At 39.3% G+C, this 19,098-nt stretch overlaps 2 protein-coding genes across 23 annotated transcripts in view; one reads left to right on the top strand and one right to left on the bottom strand.

The window, feature by feature from the left end:
• MED12L (mediator complex subunit 12L) overlaps nt 1-19,098 on the bottom strand; it is a 364,655-nt gene that overhangs the window by 28,195 nt on the left and 317,362 nt on the right. For 21 of the 22 annotated variants that reach the window (XR_015160227.1, XM_086390493.1, XM_086390411.1 and 18 more), the window contains 7 exons: nt 17,604-17,693; nt 16,464-16,573; nt 16,135-16,270; nt 15,178-15,339; nt 12,495-12,857; nt 10,212-10,368; nt 5,977-6,188 (listed from right to left, as the gene is read on the bottom strand). Coding sequence is in view for 20 of the 22 variants with exons in the window: in XM_086390493.1 (XP_086246619.1) it covers nt 5,977-6,188; nt 10,212-10,368; nt 12,495-12,857; nt 15,178-15,339; nt 16,135-16,270; nt 16,464-16,573; nt 17,604-17,693 (1,230 nt within the window). In the remaining 2 variants the exon portion in view is untranslated. Of the gene's footprint in view, nt 1-5,976; nt 6,189-10,211; nt 10,369-12,494; nt 12,858-15,177; nt 15,340-16,134; nt 16,271-16,463; nt 16,574-17,603; nt 17,694-19,098 lie in introns of those variants that run through there. The other variant, XR_015160244.1, reaches the window with a different exon arrangement.
• Nucleotides 15,533-19,098, top strand: part of P2RY12 (purinergic receptor P2Y12) — a 50,483-nt gene continuing 46,917 nt past the window's right edge. Inside the window, exon 1 of the transcript XR_015160282.1 lies at nt 15,533-15,672. The gene's annotated coding sequence lies outside the window, so the exon portion shown is untranslated. The remainder of the gene's footprint in view (nt 15,673-19,098) is intronic.

Below are 19,098 nucleotides of genomic sequence, written 5' to 3'. Positions count from 1 at the left end.
TCTTCCAAATCTGCTCAATCAAATTAAGATAAACATTACTTCTGTCTGTCTTTCACTGGACTCTCAAACTCTCTAGCATTATTCCAAAGAACACAAGAGGACTATGTACACTGAAAAGGAGAAATCAGGATTAAGTGATATCATAAATCAAGGTAGAAAATTAGGTCCTCTTCCTGTGTCAAAGCTTAAAATTCCCTTCAAAACCCTCTTCCCTAAAAGGTTGATATGGTGGGGGTGGGGAAGGTAGGTATCTCCTATCAGAAGACAAATATGAGAAATAATAAAAAGGTAACTGGAAAACAATTTAAGCAGCATTTGGCATTATTATAACCAAAATTCTATATTTTACAATAGTTTATCATGGAATATGTGGGAAATAAAATACAACAGTAATACTTTTAATAGTGAAATTGGAATCACTGTTCTAAAGTTTGTATCACAGAATTTAGATCGTAAAAACATAATGCTCCAAGAAGCCAAAATGACTATTAGGAAAACTAAACAATGTTTCTTTTTCTTGGTCTCTTCTACTGGTTTCCACTAAGTACCAGTCATAATAGGACAATGAATGTAATTATGCAAGTAAAGCATTGGATGTACATTTATTTTTAGTCCTTAACATATTTAAGAAAATAAAGATCATTTTTATGGGGCAAGGATTTCCTCTGAAATAATACAACCATAAAATAATATTAATAAAACAATAACATGAAGTATAGCACCTGACATTTTTTGAGAACACACTATAAGGTAGCCACTGTTCTGAGGGCTGTTACACACGTTAAATCATTAATTTCACAAGAAGCCTATGAAGCAAGTGTCATATTAGCTCCATTTTATAGATGAGCCTCTGGAGCAGAAAGATGACAGAAATCATGACACTGGGTCTCATTTCAATAAGGGACACTGAGTAAGGAATGGAGGGAGAGCATTTTTACTTTACTGGATGAAGACTGTAACTGGGAAAAATAAAAACAAGTTTCCTTGCCAAAACATCTTTATGCATGTCAATATGCACTAAAGCCATAAGAAAATACATTTGATTATAATAAGTCATTACATCAAATAATTTGATTAACAATACCTAACAACATCCATGTTATTGTATATTTAGCACCATTTTTCTAGCACTGGTGTTAATATACAACACTATTAATATATTCCTGAGGAGATGTAAGATGGTTCATAACAGAAAACTGCATGACCAACTGAAGCTGATATATTCAGCCTCTGAAGCAGAATCAGTTACTTTATAATGGGACTCTAGTTTTCCTCATGCACCATCTAAGGCTAGAGATTCCATTACACATCAACTCTCTCCATTAGATGGAAAGAGGCTAGGATGACTCTGCCAGGTCTGAGCCACATCTGGAATTCAAGAGCTTGGGCCTTCTCTGCCCCATCTATGTTTTCAAAACAAGCATAGCAGAGGTTACTGTTGAGAAGAGTTTCTGGAAGCACTCAAAGGAAGAGCTACAAGATGAATTTGTGGATAAAAATCACATTGCTAAGGATTAAGGTTGCTAAAGATGCTCCAGGGTTGGAATTCCCTGGTGGTCCAGTGGTTAAGAATCTACCTGCCAACATGAGACATGGGTTCTATCCTTGGTCCATAAAGATCCCACATGTCATGGAGCAACTAAGTCAGCATGCCACAGCTACCAAGTCCGCTCCTCCTGAAGCCTGTGCTTTGCAACAAGAGAGGCTACTGCAGTGAGAGGCCAGTGCGCTGCAACTAGAGAGCAGCCTCTGCTCGCTGCAACAAAGACTCAGCACAGTCAACATAAATAAATATTTGTTTCAGGGTTCTGGAAATAGCTGCTCAAAATATGAATTCATTCAACAAACATCTCATAGATTTCTACCCTCTGCTCAGTAAATGAAATGATACAAGTATTATAAAGACCCAATGTTTGAGCTAAGAAGAGAGGGTCAGCTAGCTAGAGGGGTGCGGGGTAGGGTGTCATTGTACAGCCAGCCGAAAGAGCAGTCACATCCAAGGTTTGGAGGAACCGGTTAGTCTTTCAAAGGATCTGTCACAATACTAAGATCAATTTTGAAAGCTAAGATAATTTGAAATTCTCCATCAAGCTTGTTGGATTTCTGTAATTAGGAAATTGGTAAGATAAGGAGGAAAATGATACCTATTTCATCTTCTCTAAAAGAAGCCAAAAACTGAGAAAGGAAAAAAAACACAAGTTTTAAACAGCTAGAGAGAAATCACATTTTGTGTATGCATTTAAATTGAGAAAATGTTGCTGCCAAAATCAGAATCAACTTTTCTTACTATGAAGCACATAGGTCAGTACTTACTAGAAAACAGCTAATTGCATCAAGAATAAAATATGAAAACAATGTATCAATATCACTTATATTCCATATAATTCTACCTTTTTAAAGATTACATGAAAATTTGTTTTCTGCCACAATACCATATGTAGCTAGAGTCTATGTATATTAATCCATGATCTACTGGGAGAAAGAAAAGGTGCTAACATTTCCCTCAGAACCTCTTTGGTGCAGGCGTTTTAGAAATGCTACATACGATCTCATCTGCTCTATGGAGGACCACTCCACCCTGTGTCTGATCATGTATGCATTCCTCTTCCTTTAAAGAATACTATTTCTCTTGATTAGCCAACACTTAAAGAATGATGAGGTAGGAAAAAAAAATGCCTGCTTCTGTTAAAAAAGAATATAGGAGAGGAGTAGAGGTGACTATCATACAGGCATACCTTGGAGATACTGTGGATTTGGTTTTAGATCACAGCAATAAAGTGAATGCTGCAATAAAGTAGGGCCTCGCATGTGACCCTGGTGGTAAAAAACCGGCCTGCCAATGCAGGAGACCCAAGAGATGAGGGTTCAATCCCCGGGTTGGGAATATCCCTGGATAACGGGAGTCATCTGAATTTTTTTATTTTCCTGTGCATCTAAAGGTTATATTCAAACTATACTGTAGGACTTCCCTGGTGGTCCTGTGGTTAAGAATCCGCTTGCCAATGCAGGGGACGTGGGTTCGATCCCTGGTCCAGGAAGATACCACATGCCGCAGGGCAGCTAATCCCATGAGCTACAACTACTGAAGCTGGCACACTCTCGGGCCCAGGCTCTGCAACAAGAGAAGCTCAAGGACCACAGCTAGAGAGTAGCCCCTGCTTGCTACAGCAAGAGGAAGCCCAGGTGCAGCAACAAAAACCCAGAGCAGTCAAAATTAAATCAATAAAAATTTTAAAAATAAGCCACACCATAATCTAGTAAGTGAGCAACAGTATTGTGTCTTTTAAAAACGTTTTAATTAAGAAATACTTTATTGCTAAAAAATTGTAACCATCTGAGCCTTCAGAGAGTCATAGAAATAACACAGATCACTAATCACAGATCACCATAACGAATATAATAATAATAACGGTTGAAGTATTGCAAGAACTACTAAAATGTTAACAGAGAGACAGAAAGTGAGCAAATGCTGTTGGAGAAACAGTCCTGAGACTTGTTCAATGCAGGGTTGTCAATCTGTACTTACTTACAAACCTTCAATTTGTAGTAAGTGCAATATCTGTGAAGTACAACAAAGCAAAGCACAACTAAACAAGGTATGCCAATACAATCACCGCTGTGCAGCTGAGCTTTTACTACTTGAAGAAAGAACTCCTGACTTCTCAAGGGGAAAAAGAAAAGAGAAAAGAAAAACCTAAGATGTGATAAAATTACTACAGAAGAATCAGTTAACAAATTATCAGTTAATTCCTGTTGGTATAAGCTGTACAACCCTAGACAGTATAAAAGAATGCCATGCTAAGTCACTTCAGTTGTGTCGACTCTGCGCGACCCTACGGACCGTAGCCTGCCAGGCTCCTCTGTCCATGTGATTCTCTAGGCAAGAATACTAGAGTGGGTTGCCATTTCCTTCTCCAGGGGATCTTCCAGACCCAGGGATGGAACCCGTGTCTCTTCAGTCTCCTGCACTGGCAGCTGGATTTTTTTTTACCTCTAGCGCCACGTGAGAAGCCCATAAAAGAATAGAGTAACAGGTATTTTTGAGTGGTGTTAATAATGGGGTCCTATAGGTACATTTTAGGTCATAAATCTACCTCCAAATATGCAAAGACATTTTTGAATACATGAAGATTTTTTCACTGAATTCCCTTTTTAAAGAAGTCTTTTGCTTCAGGGGAAACTGCTTCTCATGGCTGATATCAGGAAGTGAATTTTTGAGGACAGACGTTTCACCTATAACCAGGCTGGCGAGCTGCTCCCCAATGTTAAGAACCACTTAGGAGAAATTCAAAACTGAACTCGCCAGTAACAGTCTGAAAGTTGTCTATTAATAAGTCAAATAACACCTTGTGATAGAAAAGTAGATAAGAAAAAAACATACTTAATGGAGGGTAAATTTTACTTAGGTTTCTATTACTTTAAAAGGGAGATGAATTCATTCTAGTGGAGTGATTATTTAGCTTCTAGTAAATTTTTTCTCCTTGAGGATTGGAAACAGTGGTGTAACTATTTTTGTTCATCCTCAGAAAGAGCTAAAATCCCAATGAGGTTTTGAATGACTCCAAACTTGTTGTTTAGAGAAAAACCAAGGCTTTTAAAATATTTTCATCAAATTCTCATCATTTCTGTGTAAGAAGCAACTTGGGCCCATCTTTCCTAATACCCAGGGAGTCTGAACAATCAGATCTCCCTGGGAGGTCGGGGGAAATGAGCATACTGTGACTGCTGTTTACATTCTTGTGTGGTTCAAACTAGACTGCTCTCTCCTGTCCTTCTTAAGGGTTAAAAAAAAAATTTTTTTAATGGATCTCTGTTAAGACTGCACACCTAACCCTACCACTCCTATGCCCCAAATCACTAAGTGGACTGAATGTGGACATGCTGTAAGCTGTACAATGGAGGTACGTTTAGAAAGTTACTCCAAATACAAAGACCATTTCTAAAAGCATTGGAATTCCTTGCTAATTTGAAAACCTGTGGTTGTTCTTAGAGCAGGATGCGCTTGTAGATTGGCTACTGCCTTTATGGATCATAAAGTACCTTACTCCTAGGACTGCTGTGAGATCTAAGATAATCAGTACATCAAAGTGCAATGCGTACAAGTGTTTTGGCAAATAGTAAGTGCTCTCTTGGTGTTAGCAGCTATCATTAGCATCATCAAAGCGCAATTTTCCTAAGAAAACTTGGAAAACACAAAATGAATACAGAAACCAAAAGAAAAAGTCATATTCTCACTTCCTTCTTTTTGCTTTAATGTATTTGTGCAGATTTGTAGTTTGAGTCCGTATGAAGTTTTGTGTGACTTCCACCAATGCTTTGTTAAACAACCACTATTATCCTGAACATTAAAAAAAATTAGGGAAAAAAATAAAAATTATTTCTATTTTTACAGGACATACAAATAGAAATAATACAAATCAATAATTAAAGATATCCATATCCTGACTGTTACTTGTAGTCTACTCTTTGCCTTCTATAGATATTGGTGAGGTATATAGCCAGAAGTATAAAGCCAGAGTCAGGGCAATGCAGGGCACTGTAGGAGAAAGCCTAAGGAACATCAGTGCTTCAGAGATACAACTTCAAAGTAATACAGCAAATAATGAATGAATCATTAAAGCATAGCTCAAAGGAGCACAGAGTATGATGATTATAACAGGGAGTGAGGGCTCAGATAAGGTCATCTCAAAGATAAAAGTCTTGCCGCTTATAAGTGATCAGAAAATCATTAGCTCTTCTTTTTGTTTTCAGGCATACTTTTAACCAACTTAAGACATTTCAAGTTCTTTTTTGATCAATGATAATGGTAAAATACAAGGAGGGGAGAAGTATGTATAAACCTGTACAGGAGAGATATACGTGCACTCTCACAGGTAGTCAGGGATGCCCACACAGGAAGAATCAGTCACACGCCCACACCCATTCCTGGCTAGAGGAACTAATGAAATGCGGAAGACACTGCTGATCTGGACAAACCTGTTGGAAAGGCCGCGTCTGGGCTTGCCTGAGAAGCCGCTGTTGCTGCTGCTGCTGCAGAAGCTTCATCTGTATCAACTGCTGCTGCGATGTGATGGCATGCAGAGAGGGCGGCTGCATCATGGCCCCCGAGCGCCGCTGGAGCATGTTGGACAAAGCTTGCTTGGTGTTGGTAGGGACGAAGGAGCCAGCGGGGTCCAACCGGGAGCCACCTACAAAAGCAACCAGAAGGAAGGGCTTTCTGCGCATGCGGATGCAACTCTTCCTGATTTTATCAAAACACAGAAATCTCACCTTCTGAGCCTCCTTGTAGGAGCACACTGGGAAGTAGAGCACTGCCCCACCCTCTACAAATTTGAAAGATCAGTTACAAATTGCATAAATTCCAGACAATGGGAAGAGCGATGTCCAGTGAATTATACTATTTGAATGACTTATCAGAGGGCCCACTTTGCTTGGTAAAGTGAAACACCTGAGATCCAGAATCCTTGGTACAATTTCAGAATCATGTGGGTTTTAAATTATGTGAGGCCCCCAAGAACATGTTGTGTTATGCTGTGCTAAGTCGCTTCAGTCATGGTTGACTCTCTGATCCTATGGACTATAGCCCACGAGGCTCCTCTGTCCATGGGATCCTCCAGGCAAGAATACTGGGGTGAGCTGCCATACCCTCCTCCAGGGGATCTTCCGGACCCAGGGATGGAACCCACGTCTCTTACATCTACTGCGCTGGCAGGCAGGGCCTTTACCACTAGCGCCACCTGGGAAGCCCGGGAACACGTTACTTTCACAAGATGTGCTGCCTTTTGTGGTGTACTTTGTCAAGTGGGCTAAGCCGGGCAGAGAGACCCTTTTGATGTTCATGGTATTTACGTTTTTTTAACACAGCAAAATAAAAATGCCTGTTTTGTGGTAGAGAGGCATGACAATACTTCAAAAACTTGAAATGCTTGGAAACTTCAAATACCACGATTCCAAAGACAAAACACATCTTTTTTGAAGTGCATAACTAAAATAAATAAGAAATGTCAATTATGGTGAGGCTAAAAAAAGCAAATGAAAACCTTAACATATTTGCATACATAATCTGTCAAATGCCTATAAGAGGGAAAAAAAAAATGGCGAGATTTGCTGGTTTCAAATAGCTGCCAATCTTCAACTCATCATACAGTTTGTATTCTTTACTGTAAGAAAACTTCTATATAAATACCTTACAAATGTTATACCTTTTTTAAAAGCACGTGGTATGATAGAAACAAACATTTAATACTGATCACTGGAAAAGCCTACATTCTTTTAAAGACTCAGTATCAAAATGAGCAATATGGCTTAGGAAGTCATTCAACAGCATCTGAAGAACATTTGGAAAAAAGTTAGAGGTCAATTTGAGTTACGTGGCAAGGTAAATTTTGTTGAAGCAAGAATTGAATGTACACTATAACATATAAAGTTAAATGACTCATTTTATGCAGGACATACTTTTTCAAGATTAGACTATGATCTACTCTCTTTTAATTTTCCTAACTTTCATATAATCTTATACCTCTGAATCACCTACAGAAATAAGAACAAACATGCTGAAATCTGCTCTATTTTCTCACATAACTTTCTCAACTCTCACCAAATGGTGTTTATTATTCACATATGTTTCCTTATAAACTTTACCATCCTGGTGTGTATACAGGAAAAATAGAGATTGCTAAAGATTTGTGTGTGTGTGTGTGTGTGTGTGTGTTGTGAAAAGCACTCTTTTGCCTTTTTAAGAATGTGCAAATAGACTTCCCTGGTGGTGCAGTGGTAAGGAATCCACCTGCCAATGCATGGGACAAGGGTTCAATCTCTGGTCGGGGAAGATTCCACATGCCAAGGATGACTGAGTCCATGTGCCACAGCTTCTGAAGTCTGCATGCCCTAGACCCATGCTCCACAACAAGAGGGCACCTCCACTCACCAAAACTAAAGAAAGCCCCCATGCAGCAACAAAGACCCAGTGCAATCAAAAATAAATTTTAAAAAATGTATGAATGGAAGCAGACTGTATAAACTCTTCTTCAACTCCATAGGGTACATAACTTTATGAAAATCTATTAATTCACAAATGTAAAATCCCCATAATTAATTGTTTTCCTCAAATTTTTTTCTTACACATAATAAAACATTAAGACTTACCTAATACCTAAAGTCTCCCTACTTATGAACACCTTCTATAGTGTTCTAGGGTGAGGGGAAAGGGTATGTGCCTATATAAAATAATAAACTTTCAATTTAGAGACAGTCCTTGTGTTTGACTTCAATATCTAAAAAGTTTAAAAATGCTTGAATTCATAAGCACCTTGGAAGTAAGGAGAGAAAGTCAAAAGAGAGGATGGGCATGTATTATTTCCACCCTTACTGCCTTGAGAGTTTGCTCTTAAGAGTCCTTTGGTTAGCAAGGAGATCACACCAGTCAATCCTAAAGAAAATCAACCCTGAATATTCATTGGAAGGACTGCTGCTGAAGCTGAAGCTCTAATACTTTGGCCACCTGATGTGAAGAGCCGACTCACTGGAAAAGACCATGGTGCTGGGAAACATTGAGGGCAGGAGGAGAACGGGGCAGCAGAGGATGAGATGGTTGGAGAGTATCACTGACACAGTGGATGTGAATCTGAGCAAACTCTGGGAGATATCGAGTAACAGGTAAGTCTGGTATGCTGCAGTTCATGGGGTCACAAAGAGTTGGACACAACTTAGAGACTGAATGACGACAAAAGTTAGCTCTTTGTAGTCAACATTCACTCACCCAACAACCTACTTTTAAGGCCCCAGTCTGGATGAAACACCAGCTGGAATTAAGATTGCAGGGAGAAACATCAATAACCTCAGATACACAGCTGACACCACCCTTATGGGAGAAAGCAAAGAAGAACTAAAGAGCCTCCTGATGAAAATGAAAGAGGAGAGTGAAAAACTCAACACTCAGAAAACTAAGATCATGGCATCCGGTCCCATCACTTCATGGCAAATAGATGGGGAAACAATGAAAACAGTGAGAGACTTTATTTTTCAGGGCTCCAAAATCACTGCTGATGGTGACTGAAGCTATGAAATTAAAAGATGCTTGCTCCTTGGAAGAGAAGTTATGACCAACCTAGACAGCATATTAAAAAGCAGAGACATTACTTTGCCAACAAAGGTCCGTCTAGTCAAGGCTATGGTTTTTCCAGTGGTCATGTATGGATGTGAGAATTGGACCATAAAGAAAGCTGATGGCTGAAGAATTGATGCTTTTTGAACTGTGGTGTTGGAGAAGACTCTTGAGAGTCCCTTGGACTACAAGAAGATCAAACCAGTCAATCCTAAAGGAAATCAGTCCTGAATATTCATTGGAAGGACTGATGCTAAAGATGAAATTCCAATACTTTGGCCATCTGATGTAAAGAGCTGACTCATTGGAAAAGACCCTGATGCTGGGAAAGATTGAGGGGAGGAGAAGGGAATGAGAGAGGATGAGATGGTTGGATGGCATCACTGACTTCATGGGCATGAGTTTGAGCAAGCTCCAGGAGAGGGTTTCTTCCTGAGGCCTCAAAATGTAATATTCAAAATACAATTTAAAAAATCACAATATAACACAGAATGAGGAAAAATATTATATGTTAAGAGTGGCACATCCTAACAAAATGAAGACTGAAATTTCGAAAGAAATTGTTTTTCAAAATCAGGTAAACTTTCATTTAGAGAAAAAATTCATTTCTAACTAAGAGATTTATTTAGAAAATCTGCATTCTAGATATAAAGATAATTTGGGCTTAAATCAAAGCAATACTAACATTTACTGTGATTTATGAAGGTTTTATTACTGATATCTAAATCTATTTGCTGCACCAAATTTCTGAGATCCTACACGGTATAAACAATTTAAAATTTATAACATGAGGAAACAATAAAAGACACTGAAATACTGTCTAATCTTTTAACATGTTGACAAGAATTATATCTGATAAAAGTGAATGAAATTTTCACAGTGGTTAATTTCCTTCTAACACCGGATAAAAATTCCAAAAGTAGCACATAAACTAGTCACTGAAACCTTATTTTTAGAAGAAGGAAGAAACTGAGTGGAGAGAATTACAGAAATGTCCCCTGAGCACTCACTCACTCCCTGAAATATGCAAGTTCTGTAAGAGTGAAGAGAACCCCAAGCTATTACTTCCCATCTTGGAGTCGCCTGACTGCGCTCTGCCCTCACTTACCTGGAGTGACAGACTGGTTCTGAAGGAAGAAGCCGGGCTGCTGGGGCTGACCCATGAGGTTGTAGCCCCACAGGGCGGACTGCGGGTGGTGCATCACCTGGGAGGAGATGGGTGAGTAGTTGGGAGGCACTCGGTACATGCTGCTCTGCGGATACTCCTTCAACACAAAGTTAAACACAAAAGTCACTTACTCCACACACCACATAGATGATTAACGCAAATTCCTTGTTTGAGAGAGCTCCTATCCCAGCAGACAAGGTTATTTTGATAAAGTGGAAGACAAGAGGACAAGAGTGTCAATATATCCTCTGCAAAACATTCCTTTAAGTTAAAACTCTTGCTCAACTTAAAATGGACTTGGCTACAGTAGGGGAGATGAAACCAGTCAATCCTGAAGGAAATCTATGCTGAATATTCATTGGAAGGACTGATCCTGAAGCTGAAGCTCCAATACTTTGGCCACCTGATGCAAAGAGCCAACTCATTGAAAAAGACCCTGCTGCTGGGAAAGATTGAGGGCAAGAGAAGGGGACAACAGAGGATGAAAGGGTTGGTTGGCATCACCAACTCAGTTGACATGAGTTTGAACAAACTCCAGGAGATAGTGAAGGACAGGGAAGCCTAGCATGCTGCAGTCCACGGGGTCTCAAAGAGTCAGACACAACTGAACTGAACAACAACAGTGGGGGAAGATGGAAAAGGATCTTTTCTGAAATCTGTTTTTTAAATACTAAAAGTACATTTAGAACACCAATGCTGACCATCACCTAGGGAGTAGAGAACTCATCTTCAGTTGCTGAGTCTCCCGATGATTTCATCTTAGAAAGCTTTCCTAATCCTTGGACCTGGATGAGAATTAGCCAGAAACGCGCACAGGACTTTGAAACTAGTCTCCAGCCTAGACAGTGTCTTAGTTCCAGCTTTCAAGAAAGCACTGTAAAGAAGCAGACTCCCCCCACTGCAGTCCCCCATCTTGTCCCCTCTGCCCTTCACCACACCTCCTGCCCAGGGCTTTCTCTTCCTCAGAGTAGGTGCAGAGACTCTAAGGATCACATGTGAATATTTTCCCCACTGCTCCTCTTTCTCTAGCCATGGAAAAATAAAAGCTCAGTTCCCTGCAATATATATGACTGAAAAGAGGCAACTTCAGGAGAAGTGTGGGAGAAAAGGACATGACCAGTTCTCACTTGGGGAATGCGATGGGCTTGATGCCTTTTAAAGCATCTAAAAAGAGAAATCCATCCATGTGGATAAATAGGTTAAGAGACCCAGAATGGCAGAAGTGGCAGTCTGGATCTTATTAAGCATCTTTTTCAAAATAGAGACACATTCATAGAAAGGCTCCATGAGAAGAGGGCGCTGACATTCAAGTGGGGATCCAAAAGGGAGGGTGGTCATTTCTAGAATAATACTAATCACCAAGCTACCAGCTAAGAAAAATGTCTTGGTTTTGACTTAGGTGGACAATAAAAATAAGTAGTCATGAGGACAGGTCAACAAACTCTGAATATTTCTTCCATTGCACAATAAGAACTCTTAAATTTTATAGAAAAACATCACAAATTCTCTCTAGAGTATTTTTCAGGTGAATTTAAATAAGACATTTTACACATTGATTCTATAAAATTATTTCTAAATTACCATCTCATAGATTTCTGAGGTTTTCAAGAAAAGGTTATTCTAGATAGGGAAAGCTATCAGGGAAACAAGAGGTAAAACTGCTTTAAATTATGTTCACTTTCTCTCTTATAAAATCTAAAAATATGGTAAAGAAGCAGAAATACACAGGAGAGTAAGATGAAATAGCAAACGATGAAATCTCAGAACCATCTTATTAGATATGTCAGATAGGATCCTATCTAAGGAAAACAGTTATTATGTTAATTTACTACAGATATCAACTACTCAAAATACAAAAAATATTTTAGACATGCCTCATAATAAAAATACATACAAGGATGAGATTTTATTAGGTCAAAAAATTCAAGTTATAAATTTCAGAAACTGTGAGACAGTGAAATAGTAAATGAGTATTAATCACAAGCAAAGTATAAAATTAAACATAGTTATGAAAAGTAGAAGAGGCAAAATCAGAAACTATGATCCTGTTATTTGTGAAAAGTTTGTGTGCTGTTCTGTTAATTATATCTGAGCCTTTATGATAACTTACAAATAGGCTTACCCTGCACTTCTGAATGTTTCTTAGGGATGTAATTCAGGAACTAGTAAATCTTCTGTGGGATGCTAACACACCCACTATCTCTCTCTACTTCCCATACTCACATCAACCCTTGAGCTGGACTTTGTCTTGCGCTTCCTTCCCTTTGTCTTCTTCTCTTCATCTGTTGCGGTTTTTCCCTGATCTGACAGCTCAGCTGATTTCCTCTCAGGTTCCTGAGAGATGGGAGATGTGGGCTCTTCCTCTTCCTCTTCGGGAGGCAGGGGCAGTGGCTCGAGGTAGTAACTCCGGGGCTTGGGCGTGGGGTGAGTGTGATACAGGAGGAGGTGATGTTGCTCCTCATACTTGATCACCTTCCGGTCCACTCGGACAGTCCCGAACCAGGCCCAGGACAGAGGAGCCGGGTTCTTCTGACCCTCAAACAAATCCCACGGGGACACCTTCTGCTTCGTGGAGACCTGGAGACCCTGTGGTGAAATAAGGAGCTATGACCACATGCTCAGATCTTTTGCTGATATGGAGGCCAGGCTTGCTTAGGACACAGATTCAGAGAACATTCTGGCTCAAGGGGGCCTTAAAGAACTCTAGCACACAGCAGTCAGGTTAACTAATGAGTCCAGGCTGATACTAGATCACTGAGGGCAGTGGCTACATACCACACGACACTCTGTTGAGGCTGGGACACCAGACAGCCCAGTAATTTTTACTGTAAATGCCATTTTCTCCATTTAGGTTCTTTTATTCCCCCCAGCCAAAAAAAAAAAAAAAAAAAAACCCAGACACTGAAAATTTGATATTACTGTACTAAGAACCTTTGGAATCTATTTATTGTTTTTAAGATAAAACTTAAGAGTCAAATTACATTCAACCTCTAACTGGGCTCAAATTAACTTCAATCCAAACATGTATGGACTCGGTTCAATACAGTCATCTTTCATGTACTTAATTAGGCAGTCTCTAAGTAGTTAAGTAATATTATTACAGAATTAACGTGTGCCAACAGGTACAAATAAAGTCCTTCAATTCAAGCTTATCTCCACTGAGTTGAGGAGAGGAAATGTTATTCTCTTTCTGAAACTACAAGTTTCTTATTTTTAACATGAATTGGTGCTATCCCTTGGTCCTTTCCCTGCCATACCAATTGGAAAATATTTTTCTCCAAAGTGACCCTGAAGATAACTGCTCAAGTCGTCTTGAATAACTTGTGAATGCTCCTATTCCCAACTACACATACTCTTCCATGGGTGGCTTCATCCAAAACCACGGCTCAGTTACCACCTGTATTTTGATTGTTTCCTAATATCTGTCTTGACATTAGAGCTCTTTCCTGGGTGCCAAGACCACATATCCAAATGGGTTCCAGATGTGTCACCACTGGAAAGGACAGTGGTGCAAAGTCAACCTGCGCCTGACTCTAGTCTTCTCTCTCCACAACTGTGTGGGTGTCAGTACTCAAGGCTCTGCTTTACTGATGAGTTGCATTTTGCCTGTGAGCTACAGTCTCTCAGGCCCTTGCATAAACACTTCCCTTTGTCTGTATCACACTTTGCCTACCTCCGGGGCTAACTCTTATTCATCCAAAATGATGTGTCAGTTTTCCTGAAGATCCTGCTCTGACTACCTATCCCTCATCTGAGTATGATGGCTCTGTCTCAGGGTCCTCCAACATTCTGTACCAAGACACACAAATCTCACGACATGGTGTGTGTTAGTCGTTTAGTCGTGTCCAACTCTTTGCAACCCCATGGACTGGACTGTAGCCCATGAGGCTCCTCTGTCCTTGGAATTCTTCAGGCAAGAACACCAGAGTGGGTTTCCATTTCCTCTTCCAGGGGATCTTTCCAACCCAGGGATCGAACCCGCATCTGTTGCATCTCTTGCATTGGCAGGCAGGTTCTTTTACCACTGTGTCATGGGGGAAGCATGACACAGTAATTGTCTACCTACTTTCCCTTAAGGGTAGGAGCTCTGTCTTTCATCTCTGTGATCTTGGAACCCTGCAGTTGTTCAATGTTCACTCAAAGAAGAACTGACAGTATTTCTCATATTTTGGGCTTCCCAGGTGATAAAGAATCCTGCACTGCTTCTGCAGTGGTAAAGAATCCACAGGCCAATGCAGAAGATGCAGGAGACTTGGGTTCAATCCCTGGGTTGGGAAGATCTCCTGGAGTAGGAAATGGCTACCCAATCCAGTTTTCTTCCCTGGAATACTCCAGTATTCTTCCATGGAAATCCCATGGACAAAGGAGCCTTGGGCTACAATCCATTGGGTTGCAAAGAGTCAGACATGACTGAGTAACTGAGCTCAGTTTTAGAGCTTTAGACTGATTCAAGTTTTAGAGAACCATATTTAATATCTTATATAAATCAAGTGTTCATTAAATGTTGTTCAGCTGATAAGAAAATAAAGTGCTATCACTTTAAAACATTTTAAACAGCTTTAAATTTTAAAGCCATTTAAATTTTAATTTTAAACTATATGGAGACTTTTATCAATCCAGATTTTTTCATCTACTAAATATATTCCTTTTTTTTTTTTTTAACAAGGTTTTACTTACTTTTCCCTTGATGGGCTTCAAAAATTCATTTAAATTCAGGAAAACATTTAAATGAAAATCTTCAACATCATTATCTGTATGATAATGCCAAAGACCACTGCATTTAAATGACAAGGATATGTTTTAAAAAATCAAGAAACAGTAAAATTAAGATGTTTCATATGCCCTATAGGAAGATAAGAAAGTATAAGTGCACGTATTTATATACATAAGGAACATTTACTCTTGCCTGTTTTTTATCTATAGAATCGAATCCAGCAATTTTGTTTCCCTTTGTGTCAATCAAGGAGCCCATAGGTTCACAGGTAATGATGTCACATGTCTGTTTCGGCAAAGGTAACAGCTGTCGAACTTTGTCAATACTTTCTGACCGCTTGTCCCCCAGCTCTTTCTAAATAAGACAGACAGTGAGAGAGACAGAAGTGAGATAGAAATTATAACAAAGGCAAATGTTTACAAGGAGGAAGTTCCCCTATGAAACATTTCCTTTTTATAGCTGGAATGTTTTGACCTTCCACAGGGTCTAGGGAGCAGCTCTCATTGACAGTGATGCATATGTTTCATTTCTTCTATTTAAGTAGAAAATAGAACACGTATGAAGGCACCCTTGTTACACAACAAACATCACAGTGCTGAAATGACAAAAATGCTGAGTAGTATTTGCAACCCGAAGACAGGAGCTGCGGCACGGAACACGTTCTCCAATCTACAGTCAGGCCACAAGGTAACCATTGGTTGTTTTATTAGTAAGGTCATTAGATATATTAATTTTTTTCCTGCATTGTTTGTTTATAATTTATTTCAAAAACTGTATTAGTGGCTAGGCAAATGAATTGAATTTAGAAATAGCAATGCAAATGTTTAATATTCAACTGCATGTTGCCAGTGGAAGATGAAATTTACCCTAAATCTAATGTTGGCATTTTGGTTACATATTTGATAATGGACTTCTACAGTCCCTTAAAAAATTAAATATGCTTTATGAATATAATTATTTTAAGAAAAATCTTTAAGCTATATATACTTCTAACTTTAGGGTACTGAGAAGCTGAGGTAAAACAAACAGCAAAATAATCACCTGATATAAACACAAAAAATAACATCTAATTTAAGGAGTAATAAAATAACGTGCGCTAAATAACAAATCCAAAAACCACGTGAACTCCTGAGCAGGCCACAAACTTACTTTCAGTTTCTTGACTAAGTTCATGTATGCGCGTTTGTTCTCTTCAGATCCCCCTGGGGATGCATTCGACAGGTCAGAGGCCAATGTTCCATTGATTAAAACACCCAGCATGTCAAGAACTGTTGTGAATAATTCACTAGGAGGAGAAAGAAAAGATTTGCACCTTAAAGCAAAACCAAGATACTGTTAACTGAGCATTTTTATTTAAGGCATAGAACTGTTAATGGTAACCTAAGAGTATATGACGTAAAAGAAATCTGTGGCCAGAATATGAAAGCCTCCACTATACATATATGAAGCAGAGCCAGTGTGAAATGATAAGAACCTACTTGTTGGTGTGCATGTCAACGGTTCCAGAAGTAATGATCTGAAGGAGGAGAAGCGCCCAGTCTGTTGTCCACTGGGTGCTCCTCTGCACTGTGTCAAACATTCCTCCCACCTAGCACATAGGAAAACACAATGAAAAAGTCAGCATAGTGTCACAAAGACCGCTACCACCACTTTACACAACCACATTCTGAGTGGTTTAAAAATTTAACAGTTGCTCTAAGCCATGGATTATCCTGTCTTCTCTGTCAACTAGCTATATATTTGCCAGTCTTTTGGGTTCCATTAGCACAGGAAGTGGTCATTCAGAAAAAAAAGGAGGAGGTACGGAGTCTAGAAACGTCATCAATATGAATTACACACTAGTAAAATTAGCTCTCTGTTCTTCCTAAATTTCATGATATTTAGTTTCATTATGTAACTTTCATCCAATTAAATCTGAATAGATGTAAACTATGTGACTCAGTATCTACAAATTTCGTGTTGTCAGTTACTATTGAATCTAAGTCTGTTGTCATAACAACACCTGAAAAGAGCCAGTAACACAGAAGTAATGAGTGGAAGGCCTGGCCCTTAGGACTGCTCATTCATGAGTGGAAATTAATATCAAGCATCAGGCAAGCCATCTTTCAGAGTAGCTTTTATCTGGTCTTGTGCATTGAGAAAAGGAAAAGTCAAAAGAATCTGCCAGAGAAGGAAATGTTAAATTTCTAGGAAACCTGCCTATGGGATTTCTCTTTATGATCAATTTGATGGGAAGTTTGATAACATTTTGACTTAAAGAACATTTTAATACAGTTTTTAAGCAAGTAGAGTAAAAGCTAATGCTCACCTCAAGTTAGTACTTCCCTAAAAGACCTACTCTTGGCACAAACGGAAAAGAGAGAGAGAGAGACGCTGGGGGTGGGATGCAGAAGGCAAGACGATACCAAAAATATCTACTGTTGTCTAGAAGCCAGACCAGACAGGAAGGACAGTGGCAAGGAAAACAGAAGGTCCAAGAGTCAAGGAAGCAGTAAAGAGAGCAGACAGTGGGCTTCACCTTGTAGCGGAGACTGTGACCACAGCAGGAGTGGAAAGCTGGAGTTATTTTCACATGGAGATAAATCTAATGGAGGAAAGACACTAGAAGGGTCTCTTACCAAATTCAGGCGAAGTTGCAATGCCTCATGCATCATCTGTCGTGCTTTGATGTCATCCTGGTATCGTTCTTCTCTCCAGTTACTTAAAATCTAAACCAGAAAATAAATGAACACAAACCCCAATACTTGTTTTCCCTGTTAAATTTGATTTTTCTCATATTTAAAGTTAAACTGAGTTTTTAAGTGATGAGGACAACTTCTTAGTTTAATAAATTAAAAAAAGCAGGGGGTATAAAATTTTGCTTTCCTTCCCTTCCTCCACACAGACAGGAATATAACTATTTTTTGTTTGTTATCTAATTACATACCCTGTTAAGAAAAATCTTATGTAATTACATATACTGTTGATAAGTCTTGGGAAATGCTTAAGAGGATCATCAAGTTAAGCATTAACAAAAATAAAGAATATTTTAAAAATACATCATTACATTGGTCTTATAAAGATAAGTGTAAAGATAAAGGGGCTTCCCAGGTGGCTCAGCAGTAAAGAATCTGCCTGCCAATGAAGGAGATGTGGGTTTGATCCCTGGGTCGTGAAGATACCCTGGAGAAGGCAATGGCAACCTACTATTTCCAATATTTTTGCCTGGAAAATCCCATAGACAGAAGAGCCTGGTGGGCTACAGTCCATGGGGTTGCAAAAGAGTCAGACATGACTTAGTGACTACACCACCACCACCATAAAGATAAAGAGAAACAGAATTATATTTTGTATCAGTCTCCTCTTATATTTCTAGGGAGAGGCTGTGAATCCTAGCAAACGCATTATTCTGATGTTTCATTGAAGGGGAGGCTTGCAATAAACTTGTCTTCCTTGATAAAGGTAATGTAACCAACTTTGAAAAATGTGACATCTTGGACATCAGCCGAGCTGCATACCAATTTATTAAATAAATGCTTCTTCACTTATTCAGACAAATGTTGGGGAAGGGACAGGTTGCTTAGGGAAGGCAAACCACCAGTGGGAAATTTCTGAATCAGATGTAGAAGCAAAAAAAAAAAAAAGTGGTCTGAAGTAGGGCATCTATGGAGAATCATCTCAAAAGAGCTGAAATGAGTCATATGCAGAAGTAACTGAGTCCAACAGATGATCTGTGATTACACCACACGGTAAATGTGGAGCACTTCTCAAATCTCATCAAAAGATATAGATGAATCTCCCTCAAGGCAGGTGAAGGGTACAAGGTAGTTTAAAAAAGCCCACAAGTTGTCATGGAGCTGACATTCTGGTAGTAGGTCAAATCAAAATAAGTAGAGCAAGTGGTAAGAATCATGACAAGGGGACAGAGAATAACTGTGGTCCTTGTTTTAGAGAGTGATGAGGGTGGGACTAAGGGATGGGAGGGGACTAAGGAGGTGAGAGCTGAGCAGAGATCTGCTGAAATGAGGGAGCTGGCCATGTCGATAACTTCCAGGGAAGGGGAGAAAGGCTCTGCAACAAGAAGATGCTTGACAAGATCAAGGAACAGCAACATGGTCATTGCGTACAGAATGG

This window comes from Bos grunniens, chromosome 1 (assembly GCF_055505025.1).
Source record: "Bos grunniens cultivar Pamir isolate PY7600 chromosome 1, Bosgru_T2T1.0, whole genome shotgun sequence".
Classification (NCBI taxonomy): Eukaryota; Metazoa; Chordata; class Mammalia; order Artiodactyla; family Bovidae; genus Bos; species Bos grunniens.
This window is presented reverse-complemented; position numbering and strand designations above follow the sequence as displayed.